The 15,131-nt window shown below is 42.5% G+C and overlaps 1 protein-coding gene across 10 annotated transcripts in view; it reads right to left on the bottom strand.

Annotated features, from left to right (window-relative positions):
- The window catches only part of TSPAN9 (tetraspanin 9), a 163,236-nt gene that overhangs the window by 83,730 nt on the left and 64,375 nt on the right, over positions 1 to 15,131 (bottom strand). For 5 of the 10 annotated variants that reach the window (XM_090148239.1, XM_090148244.1, XM_090148261.1 and 2 more), the window contains one exon: positions 13,311 to 13,506. The exons of the other annotated variants lie outside the window; for them this stretch is intronic. In XM_090148239.1, the coding sequence (XP_090004365.1) occupies positions 13,311 to 13,362 (52 nt within the window). In that variant the 5' untranslated portion in view covers positions 13,363 to 13,506. The remainder of the gene's footprint in view (positions 1 to 13,310; positions 13,507 to 15,131) is intronic. 10 annotated transcript variants of the gene reach the window in all.

A 15,131-nucleotide genomic window follows, 5' to 3' on the forward strand; every position in this document is an offset into this window, starting at 1 on the left:
AATCTCCCCTGGTGCAACACGAGACCATTCCCTCTATTCTTATTGTTAATTATGCTGGAGAAGAGGTCAACACCCACCTTGCCAGAGCCTTCTTTCATGTAGTTGTAAGAGAGTGATAAAGTCTCTACTGAGTCTCATCTGCTCCAGACTGAACAATCCCAGTTCACTCATCTGCTCCTCATAAGGCTTGTGCTCTAGAACCCTCACCAGCTTCACTGCCCTTCTTTGAACACACTCCAGGGCTTCAATGTCTTTGTTGTTCTGAGCAGCTCAAAACTGAACACTGTACTCAAGGTATGGCCTCACCAGTGCTGAGTGAAGAGAGATGATCACTTCCCAGCTCTTGCAGGCAACATTATTTCTGGCACCAGCCAAGATACCATTGTTCTTGGCCACCTGGGCACACTCATATTCAGCTGAGTGTTGACAAATACCCCAGGGTCTGTTTCCTCTACACAGTCTTCCAGCCACTCTGATCCATGCCAGTAACACTGCATGAGATTACTGTTATCAAAGAGGAGGATGTGGCATTTGGTCTTACTGAACTTCATTCTATTGGCCTCAGTCCAGTGATCCAGCCCACCCAGATCCCTCTGTAGGGCCTTCCTACCCTCAAGCAGATCCCTCCAAAGATTCCCCCGAACTTGGTGTCATCTGCAAATTTACTGAGGGTGCACTCAATGCCCTCATCCAGGTCATCAGTAAAGATATTAAACAGGGCAGGACACAATACCAATCCATGGGGAACACCACTTGTCACCAGTCACCAGCTGGATTTCGTGGTCATCATTTACCACCACTCTCTGGGCCTGGCCATCCAGCCAGTTCTTTACCCAACAAAGGGTGTACCCGTCCAAGCCATGAAGCTGCCAGCTTCTCCAGAAGAATACTGCGGGACACAGTTTCAGAGGCTTTGCTGAAGTTTAGGTAGGCTACATCAACAGCCTTTCCCTCATCCACCTGGTGAATCACTCAATTGCAGAAGGAGATCATGTTGGTCAAGCTGGACCTGCATTTCGTGAACCCATGCTGGCTGGGCCTGATCCCCCAGTTGTCTCACACATGCCATGTGATACCACTCAAGATGATCTGCTCTATAATCTTTCCTGGCACCACGGCTGATGGGCCTGCAGATCCCCAGATCCTCCTTACAACCCTTCTTGTAGATGGGAGTCATGCTGGCAAGCCTCTAATCCTCTGGGTTCTCTCTGGATGACCAGGAACGCTAACAGACATTGGAAAGCAGATGGGCAGTTACTTCCACCAGCTACCTCAGCACTCTCGAAGGACCCCATCCAGCCCTGTGGACTTCTGACAGTTCAGGTTTCTAACTGTTTTTACCTGAATCGTGGAGGGGTTATTCTGCTCCCCCTCCAAGACTTCCAGGTCAGGGGGATTACTTCTTTGACCATTACTTGTAAAGCACCTATCACTAAGAGCTGTCCATGACTGGCCGACACCACAATTTATAAACTAGAACAATCAAAGAAATAAGCGTAGCCAATATCCAACTTTAAAATCAAAGTGACTAACTAGCACTAGGGCATAATGAACTTGTGCTGTGTAAAAAATAAACATATGACTCTCTCTTATGGTTATGTTGTTACAACCAAGGAGACCTTGCAAGCTTCAGTAACCTTCTGTCACTGTAGCTTTACAGATCAGATGCTACCTCCTCCAGCTGTAAACACTAAGTATTTATGTAGCTAAGTTAATATATCATACAGAACTGCTTATTTGATGAAAAAATAAGCAAAGAAAAAAGCAATATCCAGATCCTCCAGCTGTATTTTCACCAGCAATTACACTTAACTGTCTCTGATTTATACTTCACTGGTAGGTGATGCTATGAGGACATTCAACATTATAGTTGCCTCACTCGACAGTAGGACCTCAGCTCCAAAAAGAACACATTTTATTTCACTGCAGCTCTTACCTCCATTGAGTAATTAGGGCATGAAAAACATTCAAAAGCTCACTATGTACTTCATTACTTTCCAATTACTGAATCAAAGAATTTTGTTGATGAAAGGTGACTTTACATAAAAAAAAATAATTTTAGTCCCCCACACAAAAGCCTGGGACATCCATTTATGGGCTCAGCCAAGTCTCAATGGTATTAGACCATTTTCAGATACCAGATATTCAAGTGAATGTCACAATGGAAAGGAGGTTATTAATAATAATGCCCTAACAACAGGCTGGTTCTCCTATTGATACTGATTTACCTAGTGCCCTCCTGGAAACAACACACCAGATCCCGACTTCAGTTTTTATTGGTACTTTTTATAAGCTTTTATTTTTATCTCATCAGAACTTCAGTAGTTACACACAGCTGGATTGTGCCTGAATGCCTCTGCTTCTTTCTTCCCACTTCACCAGTTTTTGTACAAACAGTTTGTTGGAATCATGATGCAACACAAACCTGAACAAAAGCTGAACAACTTTATACATATATTTACAACCACATACTTATAAAGACAGAATATAAAAATGTATTTAAGTAGCATATGAAAATAAAAAGAATCTTTCCCCTTGTAAAAGATTGAAATTCATTTTACAAGATAGTCCACTAGATGACCTTACTGATGAAGTGAAAGGGACAAGGACTATAATAGGCAAGAACAGAAACAAAAACCAAAGGCTGAGCAAAAATATCTTAAGGTTCTGTTATGATCTCCCATGACTGACTTGAAAGTATGAAACTTTGGGAGATTTTGAAGGGCGAAATAAAAATTCCAATCACCATGATACACAACCCATTTTACAACCAACTATGGATTTTAACTTGAAATTTCCATTATGTAAGCTAGAGCTACCATCGCCATTTAAAAAATTGTGGAGGATCGAGATGTTTGCTGAGGATGCTGGCAAAGAAGCAAACTTTATACAGGCTTCAAATGGCTCCAGACAGAACTCTAACCACAACACTACTCTCAAAATATTAATTTTTAGAAAATAATTTTTAGTAATCCAGTTTCATGCTTTCATGACTTCAGAAGAGTGAACTTTGGGTTGTTTAAGAAATTACTGAATAACAGAATCATATAATTGCTTAGATCAGTAAAGACCTTCAAGATCACCAAGTCCAACTGCAACCTAACCATACTACTCTAACATCTGATAACATCTAACTCTAACGGACTGATAAATCATGTCCAAGTACCACATCCAAACGTTTTTTAAACACATTCAGGGATGGTCTAGTATTAGATATGGATATGGCGGGGGAGTTGGAGCTTGATGGTCCTTGAGGTCCTTCCAACCTAAGCCATTCTATGATTCTACGATTCTATGATGGTGAATCAATCACCTCCCTGGGGAGCCTATTCTAGTGCTTAACAACCCTTTCTGGAAAGAAGTGTTTCCTAATATCCAACCTAAACTTACCCTGGCACAACTTGAGGCCACTTCCCTGCATCTTGACACCTGTCACCAGTGAGAAGAGATCAACCCCACTCTCGCTGTAAGCACCTTTCTAATATGGAAGAGAGCAATAAGGTCTCCCCTCAGCCTTCTTTTCCCCAGACTGAACATCCCCAGTTCCTTCAGTCTCTCCTCATAGGGCATATTCTCCAAGCCCTTCAGAAGCCTTCTTGCCCTTCTTTGGACCTGTTCCAGAACCTCAATGTCCCTTCTGTATTGAGGTGCCCAAAACTGAACACAGTACTAGAGGTGAGGCCTCACCAATCCAAGTACAGGGGCAGGATGACTTCCCTAGTCCTGCTCACCACTCCATTCCTGATACAAGCCAGGATGCCATTGGCTTTCTTGGCCACCTGGGCACACTGCTGGCACATATTCAGCTGACTGTCCATCAGTACACCAAGGTCCCTTTCCATCAGGCAGCTATGCAGTCACTCCTCCCCAAGCCTGTAGGGTTGCCTGGGGTTGTTGTGACCAAAATACAGGACTTTACACTTGGCCCTATTGAAAGTCATACAGTTTGCCTTGGCCCATCAATCCGGTCTGTCCAGGTCCCTCTGTAGTGCCTTTTCCCCTCTGGCAGATCAACTCGCCATCCCAGCTTGGCGTTCTCTGCAAACTTACTGAGGGTGCACTCAATCCCCCCCTTTATTATCAATAAAGATGTTAAATAGGAGTGGTCCCAGTACCAAGTCCTGGGGGACAGCACCTGGGGGCCACTAACTGCATTTAACTCCATTGACCACAACTCTTTGGGTTCAGCCAACCAGCCAGTGTTTCACCAGCAGAGCATATGCCCATGCAACGCATGGGCAGCCAGATGATATCCCATAGGAAGCTGTCCTTAGGGACAAAGGAGCAGAGCAGATCTGGCAGCTCTGGATACCCTTCTGAGAGCACAAGAACTCTCCATCTCCCAGCATAAAGAAACTAGCAGAGGAGGCAGAAAATCAGCCTGGCTGACCCACTGTTCAAAATCAGGGAAAAGAAGGACATGTACAGACACGGAATTGTGTGGATGTGAAAAATAACAACGGATTCCTTAGGTACATTGGTCAAAAGAGACACATAAAGGCGAGTGTACTCCCTCTAATAAATGAAAAGGGAAAACTGGCTTTCACAGACATGGAGAAGGCCAAGGTACTCAATGAGTTCTTTGTCTCAGTCTTCACCAGCAGTCAGCTTTCCCATATCTCAGGTCCATCGACTTAGGACCACTAAGTGGGGGTCAGGGAAAAAAAACACAAGTCCAAAATCATAGAATCATAGAATCACAGAATCATAGAATCATAGAATCATAGAATCATAGAATCATAGAATCATAGAATGGCCTGGGTTGAAAAGGACCACAATGATAACCTCATGAGACTGAATGTGTACAAGTCTATGGGGCCAGACAACATGCATCCCAGGATTCTGAAGGAACTGACTGAAGTGGTTGCCAAGCCATTCTCCATCATATTTGAGAAGTCATGACACTTGGGCAAAGTCCCCACTGAATGCAAAAATCGACACATTGTTCCAATTTTTAAGAAAGAAAAGACCTGAGGAACTATGAGCTTCATGTTTGTGCCTGGGAAGATTGTGGAACGGATCCTCCTGGAAACTGTTTTAAGGCATGTGAAAGACAAGGAAATTATCTGAGACATACAGCACAGCTTCACCAAGCGAAGATCATGCCTAACCAATCTGATGGACTTCTCAATGGAGTGATAGCATCAGTGGGCAAAGGAAAGACAACTGATATCATCTACCTGTACTTCTACAAAGTCTTCTACTTGGTCCAAACCACATCCTTATCTCTAAGTTGGAGAGTTATGGATTTGAAGGGTGGACTATTTGGTGGATAAATCTAAGAAAAGCACAAGTAGAAGAAGTCCTTGAGAGCAGCCCTGCTGGACCCCCCCCCCCCCAGCTACTTGGGTTCTGGTGGACAAAGAGCTGGACGTGAGCCAGCAGTGTGCACTTGTAGCCTGAAAGGCCAACTGTATCATCCTGGGCTCCAACAGAAGAGGGGTGGCCAGCAGGGTGAGCAAGGTGATTGTTCCCCTCTAGTCTGCCCTTATTAGGCTGCATCTGGACTACTGTGCCCAGATTTGGGGCCCCCAGCACAAGAAAGATGCGGAGCCTTCAGACTTTGTCCAGAGGAGGGCCAAAAAGAAGATCAGAGTGCTGGAGTACTTTTCTTAAGCAGACAGGCTGAGGTAGCTGGGTTTGTTCAGCCTAGAAAAGAGAAGGCTCTTGGGAGGCCTCAGTGTGGCTTTCCAGTACTTAAGTACTTGAGTACTTGAGGTTATAATCAGGAGGGAGACTGACTTCACACAGTCTGGAAATGATAGAACAAGGTGGATCAGTTTTAAACTACAGGCTGCCCAGAGAAGTTGTGGATGCCTCATCCCTTGAGATGTTCAACTCCATTTGCTGTAACAAGACATTTTTCAAAGACAAAAGTTAATACTCAAATTCAAAGTTTAATTAATCAATTCTGTTTCTGTCAACACCTTACCTCTCTGAAAGTGATTTTATTCAGATCCAATATACTTATGTGCACTTCTATTCTGCTTTTCTATTTCAGACAAAACTTGGTCTCTGTAAATTCCAACACTTTAGAGCACAACAAGAAAATGCTTATAATTAAAATTCTGCATTTTACCTGAAGGAGAAAGGGAGTTCTCTCACTACAATAGCACTAGTTTAACAGTTGTTACTTATATAATTGGTATTTCTATTTGCAAGCTAGGGGCTCCTTTAAAGAAGCTAACAAACTGACCCAAGTCTGAGCCAGTAATGATACAGTTAAATGTGTGGCAGCAATTGCTGTACCCTCCCAGAACACCACAATACATATGCAAAGAAATGTTTTTTACTGCATACACAAAAAACAAGATGTAGGTAATAGAAAGCTGCCAACCACAGGTAAGTAGACAGCAACACTATATCACTGATATCCCCATGGAATAAATCAGATCTTCAAAGCAATGCTCTTAAAAAATAAATTTAGAAGAAAAAAAAAGTTGCAAATGTGAGAAGATTCTTCTTATTTACAATCTATAGAAGTAAGGTACAAGACCTGAGCACTTCTAAGTTTAGACTTTTGCACTACCCCAATACACAGAATCATAGAAAGGCCTGGATTGAAAAGGACAATAATAATCATCTAATTTCAACCCCCCTGCTATGTGCAGGGTCGCCAACCACCAGACCAGGCTGCCCAGAGCCACATCCAGCCTGGCCTTGAATGCCTCCAGGGAAGGGGCATCCACAGCCTCCTTGGGCAACCTGTTCCAGTGTGCTACCACCCTCTGTGTGAAAAACTTCCTTCTAAAATCTACCTGAACCTCTTCTGTCTCAGTTTAAAATCATTCCCCCTTGTCCTATCATCTTAGTGGCCTTCCTCTGGACTTACTCCAAGAGCTCCACATCCTTCTTATACTAGGGGCCCCAGGCCTGGATGCCGTACTCCAGATGGGGCTTCACAAGTGCTGAGTAAAAGGGGACAATCACCTCCCTCTCCCTGCTGGCCACCCCTTTTTCAACGCAGCCCAGAACACAGTTGGCCTTCCAGGCTGCAAGCGCACACTGTTTGCTCGTATCCAACTTCTCGTCCACCAGGATTCCCAAATCCTTCTCCATAGGGCTGCCCTCAAAGGGTTCTTCACCCACTCTGTAAAAACACCTGGGATTGCCCTGGCCCAAGTGCAACACCTTGCAGTTGCACAACTACATATAAATAGAACTATCAAACAGCAGAAGTCTTTTGCCTATTGTGAGAGATGGCACTCCTTTTTCTCCTTGGTCACTGTGGGAGTAGTTTATTAATACAGGAATTCTTCTTCTGTAGAAGTCCCTTGAATTTAAGGTTAACCTCTATTCTAAAGAGGTTATCTTTCTCTAGCAGCCTTATGAACTTTCTATTCTGAACTCAGCTTTTCTGAACTAACTGACAGTTGGTGTCTGTGTATTAATAGTTCTATTAAACCTTAAAACAAAACAAACAAAAAAGTCCTCACACAAAATGCTTCATCTGAATACAAAGACAGAGGATGACATCATTCACTTTTTAAATGCAACACACATCTCTCAAACCTGTACAATGATGCCATGAAAGAACATTTTGAGGCACATTCCTTTCATAACTGAGTTAATTTCTCCATTGCTAAAATACTCATATTTTGGCACAGGTCCCCATCTTTCATATGGGAATCAAAATGCCAGACTAATTATCTGCTAAGGGTCCAGAGTCAGTAGCCTCAGAGCTAAAAGTTTTCTGCAGAGTAGGCTGAATTCAAGATAGAATACAGGATTGCCTCTGATGAGCCCTCAGCATGATCCAGGGCAGAAATATCTTTAAGCAACAATGGAAGCTAACCTTTACAACCTTTAAATCCTCTGCCTGAACCTTGCCCTCCCTGAGGTCAATCAGCTGTGGTAAAAAGTTATAATGCCTAAGAATTCCACTTGTACACTTCTTTTTGTCATCCAAATGAAACACTCTGAAATGATGAGAAATATTTTTTTTAGTAATTCAAAATAACTTGCAGTACTCAAAGTGCCTTTAATACCACCTCTCAAGTCATGACCATTCTACTGGGTAACAGCCACATTCCTAGTGGCTAGTTTGGGCTGGACTTTTCAATGACTTCCAACAAGTCTCTGAAAAATCTAGTTGGAGCAAAGTCCACAGGCACCTTCCTGCTTTGAAGCCCTGTGGACACATAAAAGCAATGCTATTTCAGCACCTGTATCTATCTTTACAATAAAGATCCTTGCATGTTTTATGGTAACACCAAGGGTTATTCTCTGCAATGTAAGAGTTACACAATCAGTGTTCTTTTCTTTGCCAACAACAATCCTCAGTGGAGAGACTTTTCCACAATACTCATCTCACCAAAAGGAGGCTCATCCATTCTGAGTAAAATACAAGACAGGGTGTAAAAATGAAACAAAGGTAAACCTCTTGCTGTAATGCAGCAAGTTTAGGAAACGGTACAGCTATTCATGAGGTTTGTGATCAGCTCATTATGAGAGTGAGAGGAAATGAAAGGGGAAAAGGGAAAAAAAAACAGTGTACAATTTACATGATCCTGTCTGTAAAGACACAAATATGCAGCAGATCAATTATCTGGTTTATAGCAAGATAATTTAATTTTTTAAAATATATTAATTAGCCAGCCAGTTTAAAGGCAGGAGAGGGAGTACTGTGACTAAATATGACCTGTACCTTTACAGAACGAGTCACAGAATTTTTAACCATATTAAGTAATTGGACCTGAGACCATAAATAAGAAAATAAATAAATTTCACTCCATAGCAGAGGTACTACTGAAGATCTGCAGGCTACAAGAAAACAAAAAGCAGTAAAAGTTTAATCAGTGCAACCAGGAGTTGGATACACAAACAGACCTGATTAGTTTTAATGTATAATTTTTCTGTGCAGAATCCTCTTCCAAACAGAATGATGTCTTTTCACCTGCCCTATAATTCAATGCCAAGTTTATATATAAGGATACAAAAAAAGACCAAGAAATTGTCTTGATTATTTCACAAAAGCAATCAAACACTTACTCTAGTTCAGTGCCTCCTTAAGAGTGCCTATCACTATTTTGTAATAGAGTTTTTAATTTCACTTTCAGCTAGGACCTTGTGCAGATCAGCTTGCACCAAGGAATTCTTCACAGAAAGGGTAAAATTGCAGCAAAACACTGTAAAAAAAAGAGCTGCTGGGAAATTAATTGAGCTCCTGAGGTGCTGCAGCACTGACACAGTGTGGGCGGAGCTGGAGCGACAGCAGCTAAACCCCTCTGCATGTATAAAGCCAGCCCACAAGGAGCACAGCAACCCAGGAGTGCAGTGAGCAGGATGGGCAAATGTGGCACGGTATGTCAGAAGAGCATGGAATGGGCAGTTCAAGCTAGGCGGGGTGCTGAGTATCCCTCCTCACATGGGAGACTGGCTCACCTATCATCTGCCTCTCAGGCACAACAAATCTGGCCATAGTTTCCGGTAGGCAAAAAGCTCTTGCCAAAAAGAATGTGGCAACTCAGACAGAGTGCCTACCCAAGAAGGTGGCTCCTCAGGTCTGTAGCTGCAGGGAGTGCCTGAGCCTGTTGCTACCAGTGAAGGACAGCAGGGATTCCACCTACGTGAGGTCTGAAAAGGTAGATGATCTGCTCAGCATGGTGGCAGAGTTCAAGGAGGAGATAGAGACGTTAAGGAGCATTGGGGAATGTGAGCAGGTGGAACAGCTGATGGAATAACTCCATGCCATAACTATACAAAAGGCACCAGGGCGATACCCCCAAACAGTGGTGGACCCCATGCCCTGCCACCATCAGGCAGAGGGAGGGGATTTAAGAGATGAGGAGGAAAGAAAACAGGTCTCAGCTTGGCATCACAGGCAAATCTTATCCTTGATTCTCTGGGTGCCCCTATGTAATAGGCCTGAGGTTTTGGAACTTGAGGGAGAGGTGAGTGAGGATGCAGTGGAAGGTGCACCCAGCCATTTGTCCACAGCAAAGACAGTCCACTCCACGCCTCAACACTGCCTCTACCAAGAAGGAAAAAAGGGTAATTTTTATAAGTGACTCCCTTCTGAGAGGAACAGAGGGCCTCATACTTTGGCCAGATCCTACCCTTAGAAAAGCGTGCTGCATCCCTGGGGTCTGGGTCAGTCTTCCTACTCTGGTTCACCTCTCTGATTATTATCCCTTACTGATGGTTCAGGTTGGCCGTAATGAGAGAAGCCTGAGCGCTATCAAAACAGACTTTGGATGACTGAGCAGGATTACAGATGGTGTTTTTCTCTATCCTTTCAGGTGCAGCAAGGGATACTGAGAGAACCAGGAAAACCCATCTCATGAATATATGGCTAAGAGGCTGGTGCAATCACAAGAATTCTGTTGTTGGGTTTTTTTTTACCATGGGGGGTTTTACTTGATGGCTGATGGCTGCAGATGGGTCTCACCTGTCTCAAAGGGAGAAACATGAAATGCTAGAGTTCTCTATTCTTGCTGAAGTCAGGAGGGTGACCAGCAAAACTGCTCCCTCGGACTTCCAGAAGGCAGAAAAACTATTCAGGATGCTGGTAGGGAGGGTCCCTTGGGAGTCTGTCCTATAGGGCAAAGGAGTGAAGGCTGGATGCTCCTCGAAAAGAAGTCTTAGAGGCACAGGAACAGGCTGCCCCCCCTGCTCAGGGGTTGGTACTGGAGCCTGTCTTGTCATCTTTACTGATGACCTGGAAAAGGGCCTTGAGTGCACTCCCATTAAGTTTGCAAATGACACCAAGTTTGGAGGAAGTGTCGAGGTGTCTGGGGGTAGAAGGGCCCTTGGAAGGATCTGGATAGACTGAATCACTGGTCTGAAGCCAATGGGATGAAGATCAACAAGACCAAGTGCCAGGTCCTGCACTTTGGTCACAACAACTCCAGGCAATGCTACAGGTTTGGGGCAGTGGCTGGAAGACTGCGGAAGAAAAAGACACATGTGGAAATGTGTTGGCCAACACTTGGCTGAACATGAGCCAGCAGTGTGCCCAGGTAGCTAAGAAGGCCAACGGCATCCTTGCTGGTACTAGAAATAGTGCTGCAAGCAGAAGCAGACTGTCCCCCTGTACTCAGCTCTAAAGAAGCCAAACCTTGAGTATTATGTTCAGTTTTGGCCCCTCTCTGCAAAAAAGTCACCGAGGTCCTGGAGTATGTGCAGAGAAGGGCAACGAAGCTGGTGAGGGGAGTACAAACCTTATGAGAAGCAGCTGAGGAAACTAGGATTGTTTAGTCTACAGAAGGTGAGGCTCAAGGGGAGACCTTATCACTCTCTACAACTACCTGAAAGGAGGTTGTGGTGAGGTAGGTGTCTGCCTCTTCTCCCACAGGACAGGAAGGAATGGCCTCAAGTTGTGTTGGGGAGGTTCAGATTGGATATTAAGAAAAATTTATTCTCCAAAAGAGTGATCAGACCCTGGAACGGGCTTGCCCAGAGAGGCAGTTGAGTCACCATACCTGAAGGTGTTCCAGAAACATTTAGATGTTGTACTAAGGGAGATGGTTTAGTGGGAAATATTGCTGATAAGTGGATGGTTAGACTGGGTGATTTGGGAAGTCTTTTCCAACCTTGGTGTTTCTATGATTTTGTGGTTTACACAGATGTCTCAGTTCTGTCCCAACCTAACAGTATGCTATTTATACAGGCTTTCTCAAATAGCAGTGATCTCCCAAGTCTGAAAGACTGCATCAAAGTTGTAGGTGGAGGGGAATGAAGGAAGGAGGGTTTAATGAATTCTTCACTATGAGTTGTTCCTTAATGAATACAGGCATCAAAATGTCTGTCACAGGACTGCCTTTATACATTTACAACTACCCTCATATTTAAGATCCAGATTTGTTTTAATATAAAAAACAAAAACTAAAATTGTATCAACTTCTCAAATTGAAGTTGTTAAATAGATTTCCACTGTCGTGACACAGTGTCAGCATCAAATTAAATTTTAGCATCTCTGTGGTCAAGGATCATGGTTTCTTCTCCTACATAAATAACTTTAGTTTGGAATCTTTTGGAAACCTATTTTTGAGGAGATTAAAACAGCCCTTCATCTGTGTGTCTGGTACATCTCTAGGGTCAAATAGATTTCTTTTAATGAAGTCTTTTAATAATTACTTATCCCTGTTTTTGTGGATAAGTTACATTGTTGTATTTGGGGAAGGTCTTGCATTCTAAGAAATACAGCCATGTATGGGATTCATGCTCTAAATAGGATAGAAAAGATACAGAACATGATGATGGAGTTTGTTGTGTCATTTATTCTATTACGTTACATTTCAACAATATAGTAGTCACCACATTAGAAAATCACAGAATCACAGACTGGACAGGGTTGGAAGGGAACTCAAGGATTATGAATCTCCAACCCCCCTGCCACGTGCAGAGCCACCAACCTCCTCATTTAATGCTAGACCAGACTGCCCAGGGCCCCATCAAATCTGGCCTTCCCTCTGATGTCCAACCTAAATCTCCCCTCCCTCAACTTAACACCATTTCCCCTCATCCTGCTAAAATATAATTACCAAATTCACTCAAATAAGAAAGGTTTTATGCTCTTCAGATACTTGATAGGATAAGGTTGTTACTAATTTGAAAAATCTAGCTGCTGGTGAGATATTTCTCCTCATCAGAGTGTTAGCAATTACAGTTTGCCAATTTTTCAATGCCTGTGATTGTACTTACCTTCTAAGTAAGTGATTTAGAGACCTCTGTACTTAGAGACCTCTGCACTATGGAGTTCAGTCTACGTCTTTTACATTCTGGGGAAGAGTTAAGCTGTGATAATCACACAGAAACTGACTAAATAGTTGAATATCAGAGAAAACTGTTAGAATAATAGAAAAGTCTGTATTGGGAAAACAAACTGGAGACTATATTGTCCAACCTTCTGTTGAAACCAGAGCCTTAGTTTAGGTTTTCCAGGGACAGGTCAAATGGAATGTTGAATGTTTCCAGTGAGGTCAATCAAACTACAAAAGAAAACCGGGACTTATTCACTAAGCTTTAGCAGAATTTTAAAACGTGCAAGACAGAATTGCAGCTAGGCAGGCATACTTTGAACTCTCAAGTACACATCACAAAATTAGCAAGAATATTCACAAATAATGTAATGGCAGTTTGATATCTTTATGGATGAATCACAGCCATGTGTAAAAGACTCACTGAGTGCAGGGTATTCTAGAAGGGAATTTATTATCATCATAAAGGCATCATGACTTGACTGGATGGCAGAAATCTCCATATGTTAACTTGAATATCATTTTTATTTCTACACCATTCAGGATTAATACTTTCTCCCTCTTCCCTTCCCCCCCCCCCCCGCAAAAAATGAACTTGATGCTTATAACCAGGCATCACAGAATCAAATGGCTGAGGTTGGGAGGGACGTCTGGAAGTCATCTGGAAGTAGGAAGGTCCTACGCTTGTGGTCAAGCAGGCACACACAGAGCACGTTGCCCAGGCCCATGTCCAGGTGGCTTCTGAAGACCTCCAAGAAGGAGATTCCACAACTTCTCTGGGCAATCTTTGTCAATAGTCAGTCACCTGCAAAGCAAAGTGCTTCCTGATGTTCAGACAGAACTTTTTAAGCTTTTAAAGCTTTTAAAACTTTTAAAAAGTATTCTACTTTACTTCTTTTATACCATTAACTATATTACTAACAACAGTCTAACTCCTAACCTATATAACCAATGCATTCCTGTTGATAGCCAACTTCTGTTTAATACCTTTTAACCATTTTTCAATCCAACCAAAATCCTTCCTACCTAAACCAATTTCAATTAAACTTCACATTAGAAAGTTAACGTATGTTCTCTATATGTATATATATAATATGTATATATTTTTTCTCTTCATTCCCTAAAAACATTGATTTTGTGATTCCAACAATCATATCGTCTAGTGAGATCCATTTTATGAACTCATATTGTTACTGCTTACAGTTATATCTCCTTGCAGACTTAATTTTGGATTCTTTTTTAATATCAGCTCCATTATTTTACTAGCAGTTACACTTTTCAGGCAGTAATTCCAAAGAAAACCTTGCCTTCCTTTTGAAGGTCAGCACTAGAGCTATCACCTTTCATTCACACAGACACTTCATTTTAGCATAAAGATAACAGTCATGAAATTATGGCACGAAAATGGCTTGCTGAACCCAAACCTATGAAAAGTCTATCGTGGAGCTGAGAAAAAGAAATTTAACTTGTTTTTCACATACTGCAGAATAATTCAGGTTGGAAAAGACCTCCAGAGATCACCTACTCCAACCCCATTCTCAAAGCAGGACTAAATTCAAAGCTCTATCACATTATTTAACATCCTGTTCAGCTGAATTTGGAAAACTTCTGAGGCTGGTGATCCCACAGCTTCTTACTGTAACCTCTTCCCACAGAAGCACTCTCAGGGAAGAATTTATACTTTGCCTCCATTCTTATTCAACAACCTACTGTGATCACCCTCTTGTCCTTACTGTGAAGGACTAAGAAGACTCTGTCTCTACACACAACCCTACACACAGTAAAGTAAGTTAGCCTATTTTTCAGGAAAGAAAACCAACTACCTAGGACTTATAAACATCATGTACTCCGGACCCTTAAAAATGTCCTAGTGGTTCTTCTCTGAATTTGCTTGTTAGCATCTTAGACATAACACTGGACAGAATATTCCAGATGTAGACTCAAGTACCGAGCAACAGAAAACAGAAATTATCCCTTCCCTTGACCTACTGTCTACATATTTCTAATCAAAGTACAGTACACATTTGGTCATTACTGCAGTGAAGATTTTTATCCGGGTCATCAAGTGCATCCTAGCAAACATTATTTCTTTTTCACTCCTTTTCCATGTGGCTTATTTGTCCTCTTGTGAACAAGAATCTTATAAAATTCAGTGAGGAGAACTGCAAAGTGCTGCAGATGAACAACCCCAAGTACATGCTGGGAGCCCATCAGCTGGAAAGCACCTTGGAAGAAAAGTATCTAGGAGCCCTGGTGGACATCAAGTTGAGCACAATCCAGGAATGTACCCTTACAATATACAACACTAACAGCATCTTGAGCTGCATTAGGGAAAGTATAACCATCATGTCAAGATAGGTGATGCTCCAGCACTGGTGAAGCCACACCTGGAAGACTGTGTTCATCTGTGCTGTTGAGCACCAGGTCCAG

This window comes from Phasianus colchicus, chromosome 1 (genome assembly GCF_987193195.1).
Source record: "Phasianus colchicus chromosome 1, bPhaCol1.hap1.1, whole genome shotgun sequence".
In the NCBI taxonomy this organism is placed as follows: Eukaryota; Metazoa; Chordata; class Aves; order Galliformes; family Phasianidae; genus Phasianus; species Phasianus colchicus.